This window comes from Podarcis raffonei, chromosome 2 (genome assembly GCF_027172205.1).
Source record: "Podarcis raffonei isolate rPodRaf1 chromosome 2, rPodRaf1.pri, whole genome shotgun sequence".
NCBI lineage: Eukaryota > Metazoa > Chordata > Lepidosauria > Squamata > Lacertidae > Podarcis > Podarcis raffonei.
In genome coordinates, this window is record NC_070603.1 from 120,774,876 (window position 1) to 120,794,101 (window position 19,226).

Consider the following 19,226-nt stretch of genomic DNA (forward strand, 5'->3'; position numbering starts at 1 on the left):
CCCTTGCAATGCAGGAATATTTCGCCCAAGGTGGGGCTTGAACCCACAGCCCTGAGATTAAGTCTATTGCTCTAGCGACTGAGCTATCCCAGCTCATTTGTCATGGATGCTTTAGTTGAGATTCCTGCATTGTGGGGGGTTGGTCTAGATGACCCTCGGGGTCCCTTCCGAATCCACGGTCTCCTTTGTATGCACGGAAGGCCACAGCTTCAATCCCTCCAAGCAGGACTGCAAAAAGGTCTCCCATCCCTGAAACCATCGCGAGCCGCTGCCAGCCCGTGTCGGCAATCCCGAGCTAGATGGAGCAAAGCTCTGACACGCAGCTTCCAACATCTCTCCTTCCCTAAGCGGGTATGCAGCCTCTTTGTCTGAACGTGGAGCCTGCCTCCTGAAAGGGTTAATTAAAGCGAGCCCGGTGTCCTAGAGTGGCGCCCGAAAAATCCATTTCCGGTTGCAAACGCCCCTCTCACCCCCCCACTCTCTACCCTACCCCCCCACCTTTCCTGGAAGCTGGAGCCCCGTCTGAACGTCGGAAGGCGGCTGCAGGTTCTGCATCTTCCGTGTCTGGGGAGGAATCTGGTGAGTCTGGCTCCGGGTGCAAAAAAGAAAAGGAGAGGCTGCAACGCCCAAAAAAGCTCCAGGCTTTGCAGAAAAGGAGAGGGGGGGGACATGCAGCCTGGGGAGTATTATTTATTATTTTTAATTTATTAAATTTCTATACCGCCCTTCACCCAAAGATCTCAGGGTGGTTCATAACATAGGCTAGTAAAGGACACCCAGTCACCTTCCGTCTGTGCAGCAGAACCTGATGCTGCTCCTCCTTTCACTGCACGCAAGGTCCTTTCTCCTCCTTGTCTCCTATTATTGCTATTTCATAGAATCTTAGACTTGGAAGGGATCCCCAGGGGTCCTCTAGTCGGACCCCCTCTGCAATGCATCAGCTAAAGCATCTATGACAGGTGGCCATCCAAGCTCTGCTTAAAAACCTCCAAGGAAGGAGAGGCCACCACCTCCCGAGGGAGACGAACAGCTCTTGTTTTATTCAATTTGTATACCCCTCTTTATCCAAATATCCCAGGGTGGTGTGCAACCTTAAGTATATAATTTACACAGAATAATAATAATAATAATAATAGTAATAATAATAACAGCAACAAATGGGGTTGGTGATGGGAGTTCTTGGTCAAAGCAGCTGTGGGTGGGTTGGGAGAGCTCTGCATGGCGTGCAGAAAAGTGGATACAGAAAAGCCCCCCCCCACCCTCTAAAAAAAGGCCCTCCTTCCTGCAGTGAGTCGTTAACCTATGGAACTCGCTGCCACAGGAGGCAGGGCCTGCCGCCAACCCTGATGACCTTTAAGAGGGACAAATGTTTGGAGGAGAAGGCTATCAATGGGTACCAGCTCTAAGGCATGGATAGGCAAACTAAGGCCCGGGGGCCGGATCCGGCCCAATCGCTTTCTAAATCCAGCCCGCGGACGGTCCAGGAACCAGTGTCTTTTTACATGAGTAGAATGTGTGCTTTTATTTAAAATGCATCTCTGGGTTATTTGTGGGGCATAGGAATTCGTTTATCCCCCCCAAAAAAATATATACCGTATTTTTTGCTCTATAAGACTCACTTTTCCCTCCCAAAAAGTAAGAGGAAATGTGTGTGCGTCTTATGGAGCGAATACAGGCTGCGCAGCTATCCTGGAAGCCGGAACAGCAAGAGGCTGCGCAGCGATCCCTCTTGCTGTTCTGGCTTCTGAGATTCAGAATATTATTTTTTCTTGTTTTCCTCCTCCAAAAACTAGGTACGTCTTATGATCTGGTGCGTCTTATAGAGCGAAAAATACGGTGTATATAGTCCGGCCCCCCACAAGGTCTGAGGGACAGTGGACCGGCCCCCTGCTGAAAAAGTTTGCTGACCCCTGCTCTAAGGGCTGTGATTCCCCTCCATAGTCCAAGGCAGTACAGTGGTACCTCAGGTTACATACTCTTCAGGTTACGTATGCTTCAGGATACAGACTCCACTAACCCAGAAATAGTGCTTCAGGTTAAGAACTTTGCTTCAGGATGAGAACAGAAATTGTGCTGCTGCGGCAGCAGGAGGCCCCATTAGCTAAAGTGGTGCTTCAGGTTAAGAACAGTTTCAGGTTAAGAACGGACCTCAGGAACGAATTAAGTACTTAACCCGAGGTACCACTGTAATGCTTCTGAATACCAGCTCCTGGAAGTCATGGCAGGGGATATTTTCTGTTGTTCTCGTGGGTTTGCCACAGACATCTGCTTGGCCACTGTGAAAACAGGACGCTGGTCCAGATTACAAGTTTTTAAGAGCATAATCTGGATGCTGCCTGGTTACAGATTCCCCTCGTAATCTCTCTATGAATACTTCTGTGGCATATGAAAATGGACCATACGTTTAAAGAAGATTGGAAAATGTTTATTAAATATATGGGGGGGGACTGTACGTTTGAAAACGTTGGCAGCATTAAGATCAATTCAACAATGTAAGTTTTGATGGATGTAATAATGGAATACCGAACGGTTTAGTTTATGTAAAATATGCAGGGATTTATGGTATGCAAAATGAACCATGGAAAGAGAAGAAGGGAAGTCATTGATGTTTTAAGGCTGTTTAAATGAATACTCTAAATTGTAAAACAGAAAAATTATGTACACACACACACGAAAAAGGGACCTGCGATAATTCCTTTAGTCCAAGAATGTCCCAGTAAAACAGGGTATGTTACAATAATTTCTTAAGTGAGGGAAGGTAGGGAAAGCACATTACCGTAGTTTATTTGTTTTTGCTTTTTAAAAAATATTACTATACCGTATAGCCTTTCAAAAATAGTCACTGGACAGTTTTTCCCCTTTGTTTATTATTTATTACTACAGTGGTACCTCAGGTTACATACGCTTCAGGTTACATGTGCTTCAGGTTACATACTCCGCTAACCCAGAAATACAGTGGTGCCTCGCAAGACGAAATTAATCCGTTCCGCGAATCTCTTCGTCTTGCGGTTTTTTCGTCTTGCGAAGCACGGCTATTAGCGGCTTAGCGGCTATTAACAGCTTAGCGGCTTTAAGAAAAAGGAAACAAACTCGCAAGAACTCACAAGACGTTTCGTCTTGCGAAGCAAGCCCATAGGGAAATTCGTCTTGCGGAACGACTCAAAAAACGGAAAACCCTTTCGTCTAGCGAGTTTTTCGTCTTGCGAGGCATTCGTCTTGCGGGGCACCACTGTAGTGCTTCAGGTTAAGAACTTTGCTTCAGGATGAGAACAGAAATCGTGCTTCAGCAGCGCAGCGGCAGCAGGAGGCCCCATTAGCTAAAGTGGTGCTTCAGGTTAAGAACAGTTTCAGGTTAAGTACGGACCTCCGGAACGAATTAAGTACTTAACCCGAGGTACCACTGTACTTCTGTGTTCTACATTGGAGGAGTTTGAGGTGATGCACATGGTTCTTCTCCTCAACACCCCTGTGAGGTAGGTTAGGCTGACAGGCAGTGACTGGAGCAGGCCATTCAGTGAGCTTCATGGCTGAGTGAGGATTTGAACCCAGGTCTCCCAGATCCTAGTCCAACAGTCTAACCGCTACATTGTGTCGAGTCTATTGTTTTACACAAAACACACACACCCTAATATTAAAAAACACATAATAAATAGAAACATTATATAAAAAACAGAAACATTAAAACAATTACCATAGATAGCATGATTAAAAATGGCTTTAAAATGATTTAACTCATCAGCTGCTAAAAGCCCAGCAAAAATGATAGATTTTCCGTGGTTTCTGAAAGAATGCAAAGTTATGGTGGTTGTTCCACAGAATCCCACTAAAATCCCAGTCCCTTTTTGCAAGATTTAAGAAGCAAAGATGTAAAACTTTTATGATAGGGTTGCCGTATTTGAAAACGTTACCCTGAATAAACAGACACAAAAGTTGTTGGGCTTTTTTTTTTGGCAAAGTTAAGCTTTTTTGGCAGGTAGTTTTAAGGGAAATTGCCAGAAACGACACTGCTGACATGGGAAATTCTGGATGTATGGCAACCTTATTTTATGATATCCTCCCAAATTTTTTAGTTGTTATAGTTATTTTGGGAGGTGGCCATTATGCATTAAATCCTATACTATGTTATAGTAAATTTTGTTTAAAAATATTCTTTTATTGGATTTTATAGACAGGTTGAACACCCTTGACAAGACAATATTCACCCTCTCCTGAAACAGGATAAGCAATAAAATAACAGCAGAAAGCAAATGAAATATAAATAATATTATATTGTGAGCACATGTTTTCTGCCAGTAAAAAGTAAAAAAACACACCAAAAAACAAAGTCAGGTTGGGCCAAAGCTAAAAATGCAAAGCATAGCATCTGAGGTATAAATGGAAAGCAAATTTCACCCAAAAAGTTAGACTAATATGTATAAACCTTATTTTCACAGGGGAACAGGCGTCAGGATCAAAACCCAGTTCAAGCTGTGATTCAAAAGTTTCTTCCTATTGTACCCACCATAACCATTTAAAAGCAGCGGGAGTTGATGCAATAAATATTTAAAATTACTTTTGGTTGTTTATTATATATTAAATTTTAGCATTGCAAGGTATATCTGAGAAATTATTATTATTTTTTTAAAAAAGGAGACAGCACAGGAAATGATAGCACATACAAAATGCACCTCACGTTATCCCAAATAGATAGCCAGTTCCGATGCCTCTAGTTTTCCCGCTCATGGAGCTACAATTCCCAGCACTCTTAATAAACTACAGTTCCCAGGATCCTTTGTGGGGAAGCCATGGGGTTTAAATGAATGGTGTTGATCTGCTCAAACTGCATGGGAGAACCTAGGTGAGGAGCATAGCTGTCAATGTTTCCCTTTTTTTAAGGGAAATTCCCTTCTTCCAAATAGGATTCCTCGCAAGAAAAGGCAACAGTTGACAGCTATGGTGAGGAGATTAAGCACATAAGCAGAAAAAAAGAAGATCAGGCCAAAGGGAACCTTTCTAAGCCAGTATCCTGGTTGCCAGGCAGATGACTGAATGGGACGCCCGAAATCGCAACACACTTCCTATTTATGATTACCAACAACTGGCATTCATAAGAACGTAATGTATACCTGGGGCTAAGCGGGGGGAGTCATAGAATCATAGAACTGCAGAGTTGGAAAGGGTTTCTACATCAGGGTTTCCCAAGCTCGGGTCTCCTGATGTTTGGGGACTACGATTCCCATCATCCCTGACTGCTGGTCCTGCTATGCGGCCTAGGACCCATGTACCTATGGGACCGCCTCTCCTGGTATGCCCCGCGGAGGACCTCAAGGTCCACAAATGACAACATTTTGGAGGTCCCAGGTCGCAAGGTGGTTAGGTTGGTCTCAACTAGGGCCAGGGCCTTTTCAGTACTGGCCCCGACGTGGTGGAATGCTCTGTCACAAGAGACCAGGGCCCTGCGGGACTTGACATCTTTCTGCAGGGCCTGCAAGACAGAGCTGTTCCTTTGGTTTGGACTCAGTCTGACCCTTATGTTTCCCTCCCCTTATGGTTTTGACTTTTATAATGAGGCTGCATTTTAAATTGCATTTTAACCTGTATTTTAAATTGGTTTTTTTCTTTTTCTTTTTTCTTACTATGTTTTTACTGTGATTTTATTGGTGTTAGCCGCCCTGAGCCCGGCTCTGGCTGGGGAGGGCAGGGTACAAATACAATTTATTATTATTATTATTATTATTATTATTATTATTATTATTATTATTAGTCCAAAAGCAGCTGGAGACCCGAGTTTGGGGAAACCCTGGTCTAGATCAAATGCAACATCTATAATGGTTTCCAAAAAGCAATTTTTCCTCACAAGAAATGGGAACACAAAATAAATGCAGTGTGTGAAAAGAATCCTGCCATCTTCGTTTTTAGAACCTGCTGGATCAAGCCAGTCTCGGCTCCTAATCCAGATTAGTCCAGCACCCAGTTCAACCAACCAGGTCCCTACGGGAAGCTCAGAAGCAGAACATTTATTAAGACTTCTTTTCTCAAAAGTGGGATTGATGGGGGAGGAGCTGGTGATGATGGCGCCCCACTCCCATAATTCCTTGATTATCAGCCATGCTGGCTGGGAATTTGGTTTGGCCGATGGAATTCCCCACGGTTTTTGCAGGGCCGCAAATTCCCCGTCTCTGCATTTAAAGTACCGTATTTTTTGCTCTATAAGACTCACTTTTTCCCTCCTAAAAAGTAAGGGGAAATGTGTGTGCATCTTATGGAGCGAATGCAGGCTGCACAGCTATCCCAGAAGCCAGAACAGCAAGAGGGATTGCTGCTTTCACTGTGTAATGATCCCTCTTGCTGTTCTGGTTTCTGAGATTCAGATTTTTTTTTTCTTGTTTTCCTCCTCCAAAAACTAGGTGCGTCTTCTGGTCTGGTGGCTCTTACAGAGCGAAAAACACGGTGTGTTTCTCTCACCTTTCTGTTCTCAATGTGCCTTTCAGTGGGCCCACAGCTTTTAAAGACTACAATTTCACACAGCAGTTTCACAATTGGGGGGCTGGAGTAATTCATCTACAGTCATACTCGGGTTACAGACGCTTCAGGTTGCATTTTTTCAGGTGATGGACCACCGAAACCCAGAAGTACCGGAACAGGTTACTTCTGGGTTTCGGCGGTCGCACATGCGCAGAAGCACTAAATCACACTTTGCGCAGGAGCGCCAAATCGCAACCCGTGCGTGCGCAGACGTGCCGCTGCAGGTTGAGAACATGCATCCTGCACGGATCACGTTCGCAACCCGAGCGTCCACTATATGTGGAAAAGATTTTTTTTTGTGAGAGGGGGTGGCTACTTAAGAGTAGAAAAATTTTGAGTAAAGGGGCCTGACGACAGAGATGTGTCAAGTTATCCATGATGATGGAGATAGCAGACAGAAAGCTTTTTTGCCCCTTAACATTGAATGATAGAACCAGGGGTAGGTCAACGAAGCTGGAGGAAGTGGATAGGGGACAAAGAGTTTGTCCCTCTCTCATAACGCTGTAACTTGGGGACATTCGGAGCTTTTTTCTTTTTTTCCAGGGGGAATTCACCGGAACTCAGTTCTGGCAACCTCCCGGGTGGGTGCCATTCTAAAAGAAAAAGGGAGGTGTTCATGGTGGGTTCTGAGACCTCTTTTCCCAGAAAAATAGCGCTGGGACTGTGGCGATCACACAGGGTCCCTGGACGTTTCACCGTCTACTGATCCCTGTGCCACCACTTGATTTCTCTCTGCCACCACCCAGACCCTACCTGGGACAATACTGAGTCCAGTCAGGTTTAAATTAGAACATAAACTTCTGTTTATTTATTGCAGTTTAACAAGCGTGTGGTTTCATAAACGGTATCAGTCAATTACAATCATGGGATGCCTATCCAGACCTATAACTTCCGCTACCTGCTCTCACTCACTAAACCACCTCTCAGATACTTGTCTTCCTAGCTCCTAACTGTTCCTGACTCAGCTTATTTCGCTACACTCACTCAACCTACCCACAGACTCTATCCCAATTCACTCCCACTCCAACCAACCACCCAACTCCCAACGAACTCCTCCCTTCGCCCCTCCCAGAGCTGGTTTTATAGTCCCTCTGACTCCACCCCCTGGGTTCTGATTGGGTAACCTGTTTAGCTATTTCACCTCCAGCACTCTCATATGTTAACGTCACAGGGACATCCAGCTGAATGTTGGACGATTCAGGACTGACAAAGGATTTCTTCATTCAGCAGATAGCTAAATTGTGGGATTCACTCCCCCAAGAGGCAGCGATTGAAATTGAAATACTTTATTGTCACTTGTACAACTTGTATACAGCAAGATTACATAAGAACCCCCACTCAGCTCTCTTAGTCTTAATTCCCCTCGTTTACTGACGCACATCCACCAAACCCGAAAGTCAGTTGCCCTGTTGTTCTCTTTTCATTCAGCAGCCTAACAGCCCACGGATAGAAGCTGTTCTTTACCCTGTTGGTGCGACTAATCATGCTTCTTTATCTTCTGCCCAGGGCAGGAGATCAAGAAAGTGCTGGCCAGGGTGTGAATCATCCCTGAGAATTTTCCTCACTCTCCTGAGGCAACGTTCTTCCACTTTTTCATCCAGCGGATTCACGGGACAGCCCATAATATCTCGTGCTGTATTCACCACCCTCCGTAGGCACTTCCTATCAGTTGATGTCAAACCAGCGTACCACACCATGATGCAGTATGAAAGGACACTTTCTATTGTTGACCAGTAGAAGGAGATCATCAAATGTTGATTGACATCGTTCTTACGCAATATTCTGAGGAGATGGAGTCTCTGTTGGGCTTTCTTAACCACCTGGGTTGTATTGATTTTCCAAGTAAGGTCTTCACTGAGATAAACTCCTAGGAATTTAAAGGAAGAGACCCTGTTGGCTCTGTTTAAAGGAGTCTTGGTTGCTTAAACCAGCCAACCCTGCGCTAAGACTCTTGGGAGATCATCCTTGGTCCCTCTTCAACTGTACCATTTTCCTTTTTTAAAAAATAAATTTATTTATTTGGTTTTTCAAATTAAAGTTTTACAATCACATATCCAACATACATCGTAAGAACAAGATTCCAAAGAATCTCCTCCCCTTTGTGGGTCCTATCGTTAGTCATTTCCTCCTGCATCTTTTATAATAATCCGAATCTCTATTACAGTGGTACCTCGGTTTTCAAACATCTTGGAAGTCGAATGTTTCGGTTTTCGAACACCAAAAACCCAGAAGTGACTGCTTCGGTATCCAAACGCTTTTCAGAAGTCGAACATGCCACGCGGCTTCTGTATTGAGTTTTCCGCAAGTAAATGCTTCCGGAAGTAAACGCTTCGGTTTTCGAACGTTTCAGAAGTCGAACGGTCTTCCGGAACAGATTACGTTCGAAAACGAAGCCAAAATTCACCATTAAACTACAAATGTTATTCCAATCCTACTAACAATTTTAACTGTTTACAATGATTTTTAATATAAATTATAATTTCCCCCCATTCCTTATTAAAATTTTGGTCTTCCTGATTTCTGATTCTTTCGGTCATTTTTGCCATTTTGGCATAATCCATCAACTTAAATCTGCCATTCTCTTCTGGTCAGGACTTTGTCTTCTTTCCATCTCTTTCTGGTATGTCAAATCGAAGCCAGGGGCAAGCAACAGACACCAGGTGGATGTTTTGAAGTCCAAAGTGACCTTACCCAACTGTTGCAAGCTTTTTAAAAAAATCTTGCTTTTTAAAGATTTGACTTTTGTGAGGCACAAAGAGGCAGAAATATCAGAATCTCCTCCTCCTCCTCTGCTCTTCTTCTTCTTCTTCTTCTTCTTCTTCTTCTTCTTCTTCTTCTTCTTCTTCCTACAGGATTTCTGACTTTATCTCCTGGCTGGCATAAAGAGGAAAAGGCCAGCCTCTCCTGGTATGCCCCACAGAGGACCTTACGGTCTTCAAACAAAAACATCTTGGAGGTCCCAGGCCACAGGGAGGTTAGGCTGGCCTCAACCAGAGCTAGGGCTTTTTCGGCCGTGGCCCCGATCTGGTGGAACGCTCTGTCACAGGAGACTAGGGCCCTGCGGGACTTGACATCTTTCCGCAGGACCTGCGGAAAGGTTGCCATTAATTTCATTTTGAATTGATTTTAAAATGACTTGATTTTAGAATGTTGTGTTACTTTTATTGTTAGCCGCTCTGAGCCCAGCTTCGGCTAGGGAGGGCGGGGATATAAATAAATTATTATTATTATTATTAGAACTGTATGTCTGGGACTGTGACGAAGAGGAGAGTTCGTTGAAGAGGAGAGTTTGTCAGGTAGCTCCTTAGATGTGTGGGGAGACAGTCTGTCGTCTGGGAACTATAGGGCTCCCTATAGAATTTCCTTCATCCAGAACAAGGTGACTTGTGAAAGGAGCAAAGCACAAAGACACCTTTGTGGTAGAATGGTGGAGTTTTGGTTCTCCAGAAAACCAAGGACCAGCCCCAAAGGTTTACACTAACTTGTGGCTCACTTAGTAAGAACGTGTTTTGTAGATGTACGCTGTTGTAAATCGTGGTGTTTATGGGAATATTGGTTTTCATAATGTAGAAAGGAAGAAGGAAGAAAGTGACATTTGGGGCTTTGAATTCTTTCCCCAAACTGCAAGCTCAGAGATGAAGGCGAAAACCCCTGATGGCCTTGCTTATATATCATGTTCAACCATAGTTAAACAATGGTTTAACATTAATGTGAGCACTGCTGGATGCAAGTTGCAGAAATTTGCAGGTGCTTCGCTTTTCCCTTGCTGGTAGTTTGCTGCCAGGAGCTAGGCTGCCTTAGCGTAATATCCGAACCCTGGTTTTACGGTTTGTTTGCCTCCAAACAAATCATGAGTTTTCCCCGACTCCTCTTCCTGTGGAGCTTCCTATCTTGCTGTATCTAGGACTGAAGTTTTACGATTCTCATTCTTTCTTTTTTCTCAACCCGCTCCCGCAAAGATGACAGGAACATGGCAGAGATCACGGCTCAGCATATCCAAGAGGAAAGCCCCGGGTTCGAAGAAATGTTCATGGCTTCCACCGGACGATCCCACGCAAGCCTGGCCCTCCAGAATGCAGTCGATGAATGTGAGTTCCGTTCAAACTTGGATAGAGCTCAATTCTAAATTTGTTTCTTTGTTTTAAAGTGCATCTAAACTGCTCTGTGTTTTAAAGATCCCTAAATGGCATTCAAAAATACGATAAAAAATATATAACGGTATCCTAAAAAACAGAATATGAGTTTTGCATGCCATAATACGTTAATAATAATGTTTTGTTTTAAATGTTTTAGTTCTTTCTGAGTTTTTTTTTGAAAATAATTTTAATTAGTTTTTAATTACAATAATCCAATAATAGCCTCGGGTGGCGCTGTGGGTTAAACCACAGAGCCTAGGACTTGCCGGTCAGAAGGTCGGCGGTTCAAATCCCCGCAACGGGGTGAGCTCCCATTGCTGGGTCCCAGCTCCTGCCAACCTAGCAGTTTGAAAGCACATCAAAGTGCAAGTAGATAAATAGGTACCACTCTGGCGGGAAGGTAAACGGCATTTCTGTGCGCTGCTCTGGTTCGCCAGAAGTGGCTTAGTCATGCTGGCCACATGACCCGGAAGCTGTACACCGGCTCCCTTGGCCAGTAAAGCGAGATGAGTGCCGCAACCCCATAGTTGGCCACGACTGGACCTAATGGTCAGGGGTCCCTTTACCTTTAACAATGGCAAATTATAATGCAGTTACTAATTCCAATCATTCAGACGCCAAATTATAAAATTTAGGTGGCCCCCCTGCGTGCTAGAATTGATGGTTTGATGATTTACTTTATTTCTGCGTTCCAAAATCTTATTAATTTCAACTACGCTCCTGTCAAAATAACAATCCCTTATACAACAACTGGAATATTAACGACTTCCATTCATATTGACACATTAAGGGATTTCTAAATCTACAGGTGAAGCATTCAAACTATATCCTTCTTCCTGTGTGTGGCATTTATTCTGCCCGTGATGTTTCTTCCTCTCCTTGTAAAACGTTCGTAAAGATACTGCTCCAGCGGGAAGGTAAACGGCGTTTCCGTCTACTGCTCTGGTTCGCCAAAAGCAGCTTAGTCATGCTGGCCACATGACCCAGAAGCTGTCAAATGTCTGAAGAATGCCAAGGTCTGAAGTTGTTCACTAGGTAGGGGTTAATGTTGGTTTACCAGGAGAGGTAAGGTGGTAGAAAGTTTGGGGCAGCTGTTGTATTCTGTAATTGATTTTTCTTCTTTTCCCTCACATCACATTTCTCTTTTATTTCAGCAGGGCACGTGTGGAAGAGAGAAAGTGATGAGGAAGCCCATCAGGTGTTGGAGGAAAGCATTACATTTCCAGCTATGGTTGAGAACCTTGGGAATCAAGATGGGGTAAAGTTGCAGGCAGGAAACGAGGCAGATCAGGATTGGGGTGAACCTATTGGTTGTCTGAACAGCGGCTTCTTTGAAATCCCAGCCCATCCAGGAAAACATAAAGGAGGAAGAAGGAACGAGTGCCCAGCGTATTTGGAAAGCTTTAACGATGCACCAGGCCTTCAAATGCATTGGAAAACCCAGACAGGAGACAAACCGTATAAATGCCTGGACTGTGGGAAGAGCTTCAAGCGTAACTCAGAGCTTATTCGACATAAAAGGATCCACACCGGAGAGAAACCTTTCAAATGCCTGGAGTGCGGGAAAAGCTTCACTCAGAGCAGAAACCTTACTTCACATCAGAGGAGTCACACGGGAGAGAAGCCTTATAAATGCCTGGAGTGCGGAAAGTGTTTCAGCCAGGCCGGGATTCTTACTTCACATCAGAGAAGCCACACCGGGGAGAAACCATATCAGTGCCTGGAGTGTGGAAAGTGCTTCAGTCAGAGCGGGATCCTTACCGCACACCAGGGAATGCACACAGGGCAGAAACCATTCAAGTGTCTGGAGTGTGGGAAAAGCTTTCGCCAGCAGATCCACCTCACCTCCCACGAAAGAACGCACACTGGGGAGAAGCCCTTTAAATGTCAGCAGTGCGGGAAGAGCTTCCGCCAGCAGATCCACCTTACTTCCCACGAAAGAACGCACACCGGAGAGAAACCGTTCAAATGCCGGGAGTGTGGGAAGAGCTTTAGCCAGAGCTCCCACCTTATCAGACACGAAAGAATTCACACCGGAGAGAAGCCGTTTAACTGCCTGCTGTGCGGGAAGAGCTTTGGCCACAGCGCGGAACTCATTCGACATGAAAGGACTCACACAGGGGAAAAACCCTTCAGGTGCCAGGTTTGCGGGAAGAGCTTCAGCCGGAGCTCGGAACTTATACGACACGAGAGAACCCACACGGGAGAGAAACCGTTCAAATGCTTGGAGTGCGGGAAGGAATTCAGTGACAGCACCAACCTCATCAGGCACCAAGTCAGCCACACGGGAGAGAGACCGTATAAGTGTCCAGTGTGCGGGAAGAGCTTCAGCCAGAGCAGGAGCCTGACTTCACATCAGAGAACCCACACCGGGGAGAAGCCGTATCAGTGCCTCGAGTGTGGGAAGTGCTTCAGCCAGAGCGGGATCCTTACTGCGCACCAAGGGATGCACACAGGGCAGAAGCCGTTCAAGTGCCCCGAGTGCGGGAAGAGGTTCCGCCAGCTCATCCACCTCACCTCCCACAAGCGGATCCACACAGGAGAGAAGCCCTTCAAATGCCTGGAGTGCGGCCGGAGCTTCCGCCAGCACATACACCTCACCTGCCACGAGAGGACGCACACCGGCGAGAAGCCCTTCAAGTGCATGGAATGCGGCAAAAGCTTCAGCCACAACTCCATCCTCATTTCTCACGTGAGAACCCACACGGGAGACAAACCCTTTAAATGCCTGGAGTGCGGGAAGAGTTTCACTTGGAGCACGCTCCTTATTAGACACGAGAGAACCCACACGGCAGAGAAGCCGTTCAAATGCCAGCAGTGCGGGAAAAGCTTCCGCGAGAGTTCGCTGCTCAACAAACATCAGAGAAGCCACACCGGGGAGAAGCCGTTCAAATGCTTGGAGTGCGGAAAGAACTTCACTTCGAGCACGCTCCTTATAAGACACCAGCGGGTTCACACCGAGAACCATTTCAGCGCTTGGAGTTTTGAAAGGGCTTCGGCCAGCGCTCAGAACTTCCTAGACATCAAAGAATTCAAGGAGGAGATGATCCACTGCAACGATGAAAACAGTGGAGCGGTTGTCATGCAATAAGCCTTGTCGGGCCCTGGGAATTATTCACATTGTGGGAAATTTATATATATACTGCAGCTTCTGCAACGGATCAGTTCGCAGCTAATCAGAAATCATGAAAATGATTGTAGCAAAGAAAGAGCTTCCGGAATTGCAGAGTCTCCTCTTCAGTTGCATAGATTTTAATGAGTTTTCGCCTGCACAATCATAAAATCTGGCAATTCTTCCAGGCACTACAGACATCCTGATTCCTTGAAGGCGTACAGCAGAGGGAAGAAGGTCTCCTAATCTTATGTTGTTGTTTTTTAAGTGTGTATATTTCCTATTGTGCAATCTAAGAAATAGTACTTTCATGTTAGGCCACCACCAAGCAAACTTCTGTGATGTATGAACACTGCTATGTTCCTCTGCTGCCTGTTGCTGTATGGAAGTCACTCTCCTATCTCTGGTCCTTTGTCTTCCACATGACTCTTTTAAAAAAAACTGTTTTTGCTAGGTGGTTCTGTGCATCATTTGAGGAGCTGGTCACCCTTCAGGAATAAGAACGTGTGACAGAAGAAGAGACTTATTCACCTCTTGCGGGGAAAACAGCAGGTGGAAACTATTAAGACTAATAGTTTTACTGTCGGCTGAATTTTTGTCAGGAAAGACTGACTTGTGAGGTGGACATAGGTGGTGTTGCGTGTGCAGACCAAATCCTAGTCAGCATGTGTTTGGCTAGATGTATCTGTGTTTCCATCAACGGAGAGAAAAATACCCTTCAGGGAATTTCTGTCATGTGAAAAGAATAAAAACTGTCTTGGTTAATTTGTGTTCTGGAAGACCCCATAAATGGAGAATGAAAATCCTGAGGGGAATTTCTGTCATGTATAGGGTGAAATGTCTGGGAGAATCTGGATGTATGGCAACAGTGCCGTTTTTTGCGATCTTCCTTAAAAATAGCACAAAAACTCTTTCAGCAAAATTTTGGCCAAAACTAAAAAAGCTCAACAACTTTGGCAAAAAACAAAAAACCAACCTCAACAACTTTTGTTTCCGGATTTTCACCTTTTGAAATATGGCATCCCTAGTCACGTAACAAAAAGTATAGAAACTCTTGGTGTCTGTCTTATGGAGAGGAAAAATCCTGAGAGGAATTTCTGTCACGTGACAAAAAAAAAGAATAGAAGCCATCTTATGACTGTGCCCTGGAAGCCTCTTATCAATGGAGAGGAAAATCCTGAGGGGAATTTCTATCTCGTGATAAAAAGAATAAAAACTGTCTTGGGGACTCTTTGTTATAGAAGGCTGAGAGGAGAAACTGGTCAGAAAGCAAGACAAAAACCTTATTGACTTTCTCCAGCAATAAGAGAAGAGACCTAGGAAACATCCACTCCACTCAGATAAAACTTAAGTCTTTTGTCATCTGGTGACCAAACTTTGTAGTGACCCTATCAACGCACAAAAAATATCTTTTTACACCTTCATAGCAGAGAAGGAGATTTGACAAATCCCTCTCCTTGTTCCCTACTTTTAACATATTTTGGTGTCAGGCAGATCTCTTTTTTGTTCTCCCAAGCCTATGAATGTCATTCGATATTATTTTACCGTAATGTAACATATTTTATTTTAGTGTCTGGAGATCGATGGCAATTTAGTTATTGCTTTTTAGCTTTTGTAGGGGGGGTGTTGAGTCCTGGAGGGGTTGCGGGTGGCTCCCTTGTGCATTTTTACGCTGGGTTGGATTTTATTGTTGGAATTGTTGTACCTGCTTGCATTTAAAATTTTGTTTTACACTATTACTGTATGTTGGCTTGAAAAATATCTGTTACCGGGCAACTAATAAGTGGGAAGAATAAATAAGTAAACAGACAACTGGCCGTTGTACACTTTTCTCCTGGGCAGCCTGTGAAAGGACAGGCTCAATATTGTATTTTTATTGCCTTAATTTATACCCAGCTCTTCCTCCCGAAGGAGTCATAGAATCACATAGTGGCATAGGGGCAGCCAAGGTGTCAAATCTGGCCTGGAGTTTCTCAAGATTTTCTACCCACCGATCTCAAAGTCCCCAAAAGACAGTTGGTGGAGATAGATGGGGCTTAGTATAATCAACTAGCTTGTGTCAGAAAGTGTGAAAAAAGGGAGGAGGTTGTGTCTGTGTGAGAGAGGGAAGAAAGAGGAAGAGAGGGGGAAGAAAGGAATGTGTGTGTGTGTGTGTGTGTGTGTGAGAGAGAGAGAGAGAGAGAGAGAGAGAGAGAGGAGGTTGTGTCTGAGAGAGGGAAGAAAGGAATGTGTGAGAGAGAGGAAAGGAAGGTTGTGTCTGAGAGAGAGGAAAGAAAGAGGGAGAGGGGGAAGAAAGGAATGTGAGAAAGAGAGAGAATGGAGGAATAAGGCAAGAAAGGAATGTGTGAGAAAGTGAGAGAAGGTAGGAAAGGTGTATGAGAGGAATGTGTGTGGAAAAGTGAGGGAAGGAAGAATGTGTGAAAAAGAGGAGGGAGAAGGAGTGTGAGAAAGGAGGAGGAATGTATGTGAAAAAGAAGTGCAAGAAGGAAAGGAGGAGGAATGTGTGAGAACTTGTATAATTGTTTGACTTGTTTTAGTTTTTATTACGTAATTTGTGTTTTCATGTTGTGCTTTTATGTGGTAACCGCCCCGAGGGTATAGGGTGATATACAAATTTAATAAATATGATAATAATGATTATGATGTCTGAGTGGAAGGAGCTGTATGTGAGAGAAATAGGGGGGGGGGAATGTATGTGTAAGAAAGAGAGAAGGAAAGGAGGAAGCGTGTGAGAGGAAGTGTGTGAGAAAGGAGGAATACCTGTGTGAGAGGAGGAAGGAAGGGGGGGTGAGAGAGAAGGAAGGACAGGGCCCAAGTGGGCCTCCCTTTGGCTCGGTGGTCCCAAGTCAACTGGGGGCCAAACGGTCTTGTTATCCCAGAGCAGGGAAGCGAGAGAGCCAGCTGGCTCCTTCTCTGGCCAAAGATGGGTCCCCTTCCCTTTGCTGAAATATTTTAATGGGATCCAGGGAGTGTAACCCTCAAGGTCTTCTTCATTGGCAATCACTCCTAAGCCGGGTAAGATTGTCTTCCATGAATATGGTCTTCACACACACACACACACACACACACACACTTAAAAACAGCAAATATCTAAAGTTTCTGTGGCACATTACACATTTTTTAAATTCATGTTCACATTTATACCCTACCTTTCATCCAAGGGCCTCAAGGTAATAATAATTGTGCAGCAGCCCATGAGGAAGTCAGAAGCATATACAAAAAGTTGCCGGTGTGTTATAGTGGTTAGACTGCTGGACGAGGATCTCAGAGACTTTGGGCTATTATATTTTTATATACAGTGGTACCTCAGGTTAAGTACTTAATTCGTTCTAGAGGTCCGTTCTTAACCTGAAACTGTTCTTAACCTGAAGCACCACTTTAGCTAATGGGGCCTCCTGCTGCCGCAGCGCTGCTGGAGCACAATTTCTGTTCTTATCCTGCAGCAAAGTTCTTCACCTGAAGCACTATTTCTGGCTTAGCGGAGTGTGTAACCTGAAGCGTATGTAACCTGAAGCGTATGTAACCTGAAGCGTATGAAACCTGAAGTGTATGTAACCTGAGGTACCACTGTATCCTGTAAGCCACCCAGAGTGGCTGGGGAAACCCAGTCAGATGGACAGGGTATAAATCATCATCATTATCCAACTTAAGTCTACATTCACACCATATGTGTAAAGGGCTGCTTTACACAGTCATTTCCCCCCAAAATTCTGAGAGACAGTTTGTTAAGGGTGCTGAGAATTGATAGTGGGGCCCCTATTCCTGTTGCAGTGTTTGGTTTCCAGACGCTTGATGGCCTTGATCACCCTTCTCTGCAGACGTTTTAACTTGTCAATATCCTTCTTAAACGTTGGTGGCCAGACCTGGACACAGAACTCCAGTTGGGGGTTGGCCAATGCAGAATAGAGTGATGCTATTACTTTTCTTGATCAGTACACTATAAGTTTGTTGATGTAGCCTAGATAAGCATTGGCCTTTTTTGCCGCTGCCTCACACTGTTGACTCATCTTAAGCTTGTGGTCTGCTAAGACGCCTAGATATTTTTATCAGCCAAACACACACTGACTTGGCAGTGAAACCTCTTCGAGTCCAGTGGGATTTACTTCTGAGCAGACATGCAGAGGATCGCACAGAGAAACTTTCTGTGTCAAGTCCTTCATCCTCTCGTCCGTCCATCTCTATTGATGCATACTCCTTTGTCTGTGAGGCTCGCATCACACATTTCACAGTGAGGGGAAAATGGGTAAAGGCAAGTTTTTCTCCCCATAACACCAGAACCCATGGATTTCCAAAGCAGCCAAACATTGGAGATTCAGGACAGGAAGAAAATAAATACAGCACATAGTTTGAACCCTGGTATTCAGTCCTCCAAAAGGCTGATGAGGCTGTGCTGTGTGTGCAATTCTTATATACGTTTTTATTGTAAATCATTTTGGGATGGGAAGTGATCAATAAATGTAGCAGTAATAACGACCCCCATTATAACCTATATGGCTTCCCAACCCCTTCAGCATCTGTCCATCAAGAAACAATCACCCTTACCCAGAGAGATCACAGCCTGGTAAATCTCCAGCATCACTTCCTTGTAGAGAGCTCTTTGGCCCAGATCCAGGAGATCCCACTCCCCTTTGGTGAAAGACACAACCACCTCCTCAAAGGAAACCAAACACTGAAAGAAGCACATATTCTGTACTCAGAAATAATCTTCCTTACATGTGTGAGACAGTGGGAGCTTTCACAGTCTACTTACTTGGTCACTGTGGCGAGGGAAGGAGGGAGTTTCCTTACTTAGTTTATTAACAAAACCCAATTTCTACCCCAAAGAATTCCCTAAACCTGTACTGCTGCCACCATTTAACATCCTTTAAACTCTCTGGACCCTTAACTTACCAATAACCCTGGCAACTGTGGGATATAGGCATGGTTCAAACCCAGACAGATATAGGCTATATTTAACAAATATAATAATGTTTATTGATTGCAAGAGTATGGCTGTGCACAAACTTATATAATAGGATATATTATTATTATTATTATTATTATTATTATTATTATTATTTATACACACACACACACACATATATATATATATATATTTAATAGGATATATGTCTCTTACCAAAATACACCTTTTTTACACTACCTGTTATTATTGCAAGACAACTCTGAGGAACCTTTTTAAAACCCTTTTGTCATATTGCCCTTGTAGTTACTCCATCACAGTGAAGCCTGACCATTAGGGATGTCCTAATGAAAAGAAGGACATGCCAGGATCAAATCAGAAACCGGGACGGCTTCCATAAATCTAGGACTGTCCCTGGAAAACAGGGACACTTGGAGGGTCTGCACTGAGTAAAAGTTATTTGTTATTTAAACTCTAAACAGAGGTGGTCTTGCATAGTTTTTATAGGAGGGAAAAGGGAACAAATTAAAGGGTCAAAAGACCCAGGCTCTCTTTGGCATAACTCTGTAAA

General features: G+C 44.3%; 1 protein-coding gene across 1 annotated transcript; it reads left to right on the forward strand.

Moving 5' to 3' along the window:
• Positions 1 to 445: 445 nt before the first annotated feature.
• On the forward strand, positions 446 to 15,564 carry LOC128409381 (zinc finger protein 883-like). The gene is made up of 3 exons (XM_053379809.1): positions 446 to 579; positions 10,464 to 10,592; positions 11,795 to 15,564. Exons 2-3 carry the CDS (start codon positions 10,475 to 10,477, stop codon positions 13,729 to 13,731), a joined length of 2,055 nt encoding a protein of 684 aa, XP_053235784.1. The 5' UTR covers positions 446 to 579; positions 10,464 to 10,474; the 3' UTR covers positions 13,732 to 15,564.
• The last annotated feature ends 3,662 nt before the right edge of the window (positions 15,565 to 19,226 follow it).

Bases quoted from the DNA above. Each gene is read 5' to 3' on its own strand.
- LOC128409381 (XM_053379809.1), top strand. From the start codon at position 10,475: ATGGCAGAGATCACGGCTCAGCATATCCAAGAGGAAAGCCCCGGGTTC. The intron at 10,593-11,794 runs GTGAGTTCCGTT...CTTTTATTTCAG, and splicing joins CCAGAATGCAGTCGATGAAT to CAGGGCACGTGTGGAAGAGA.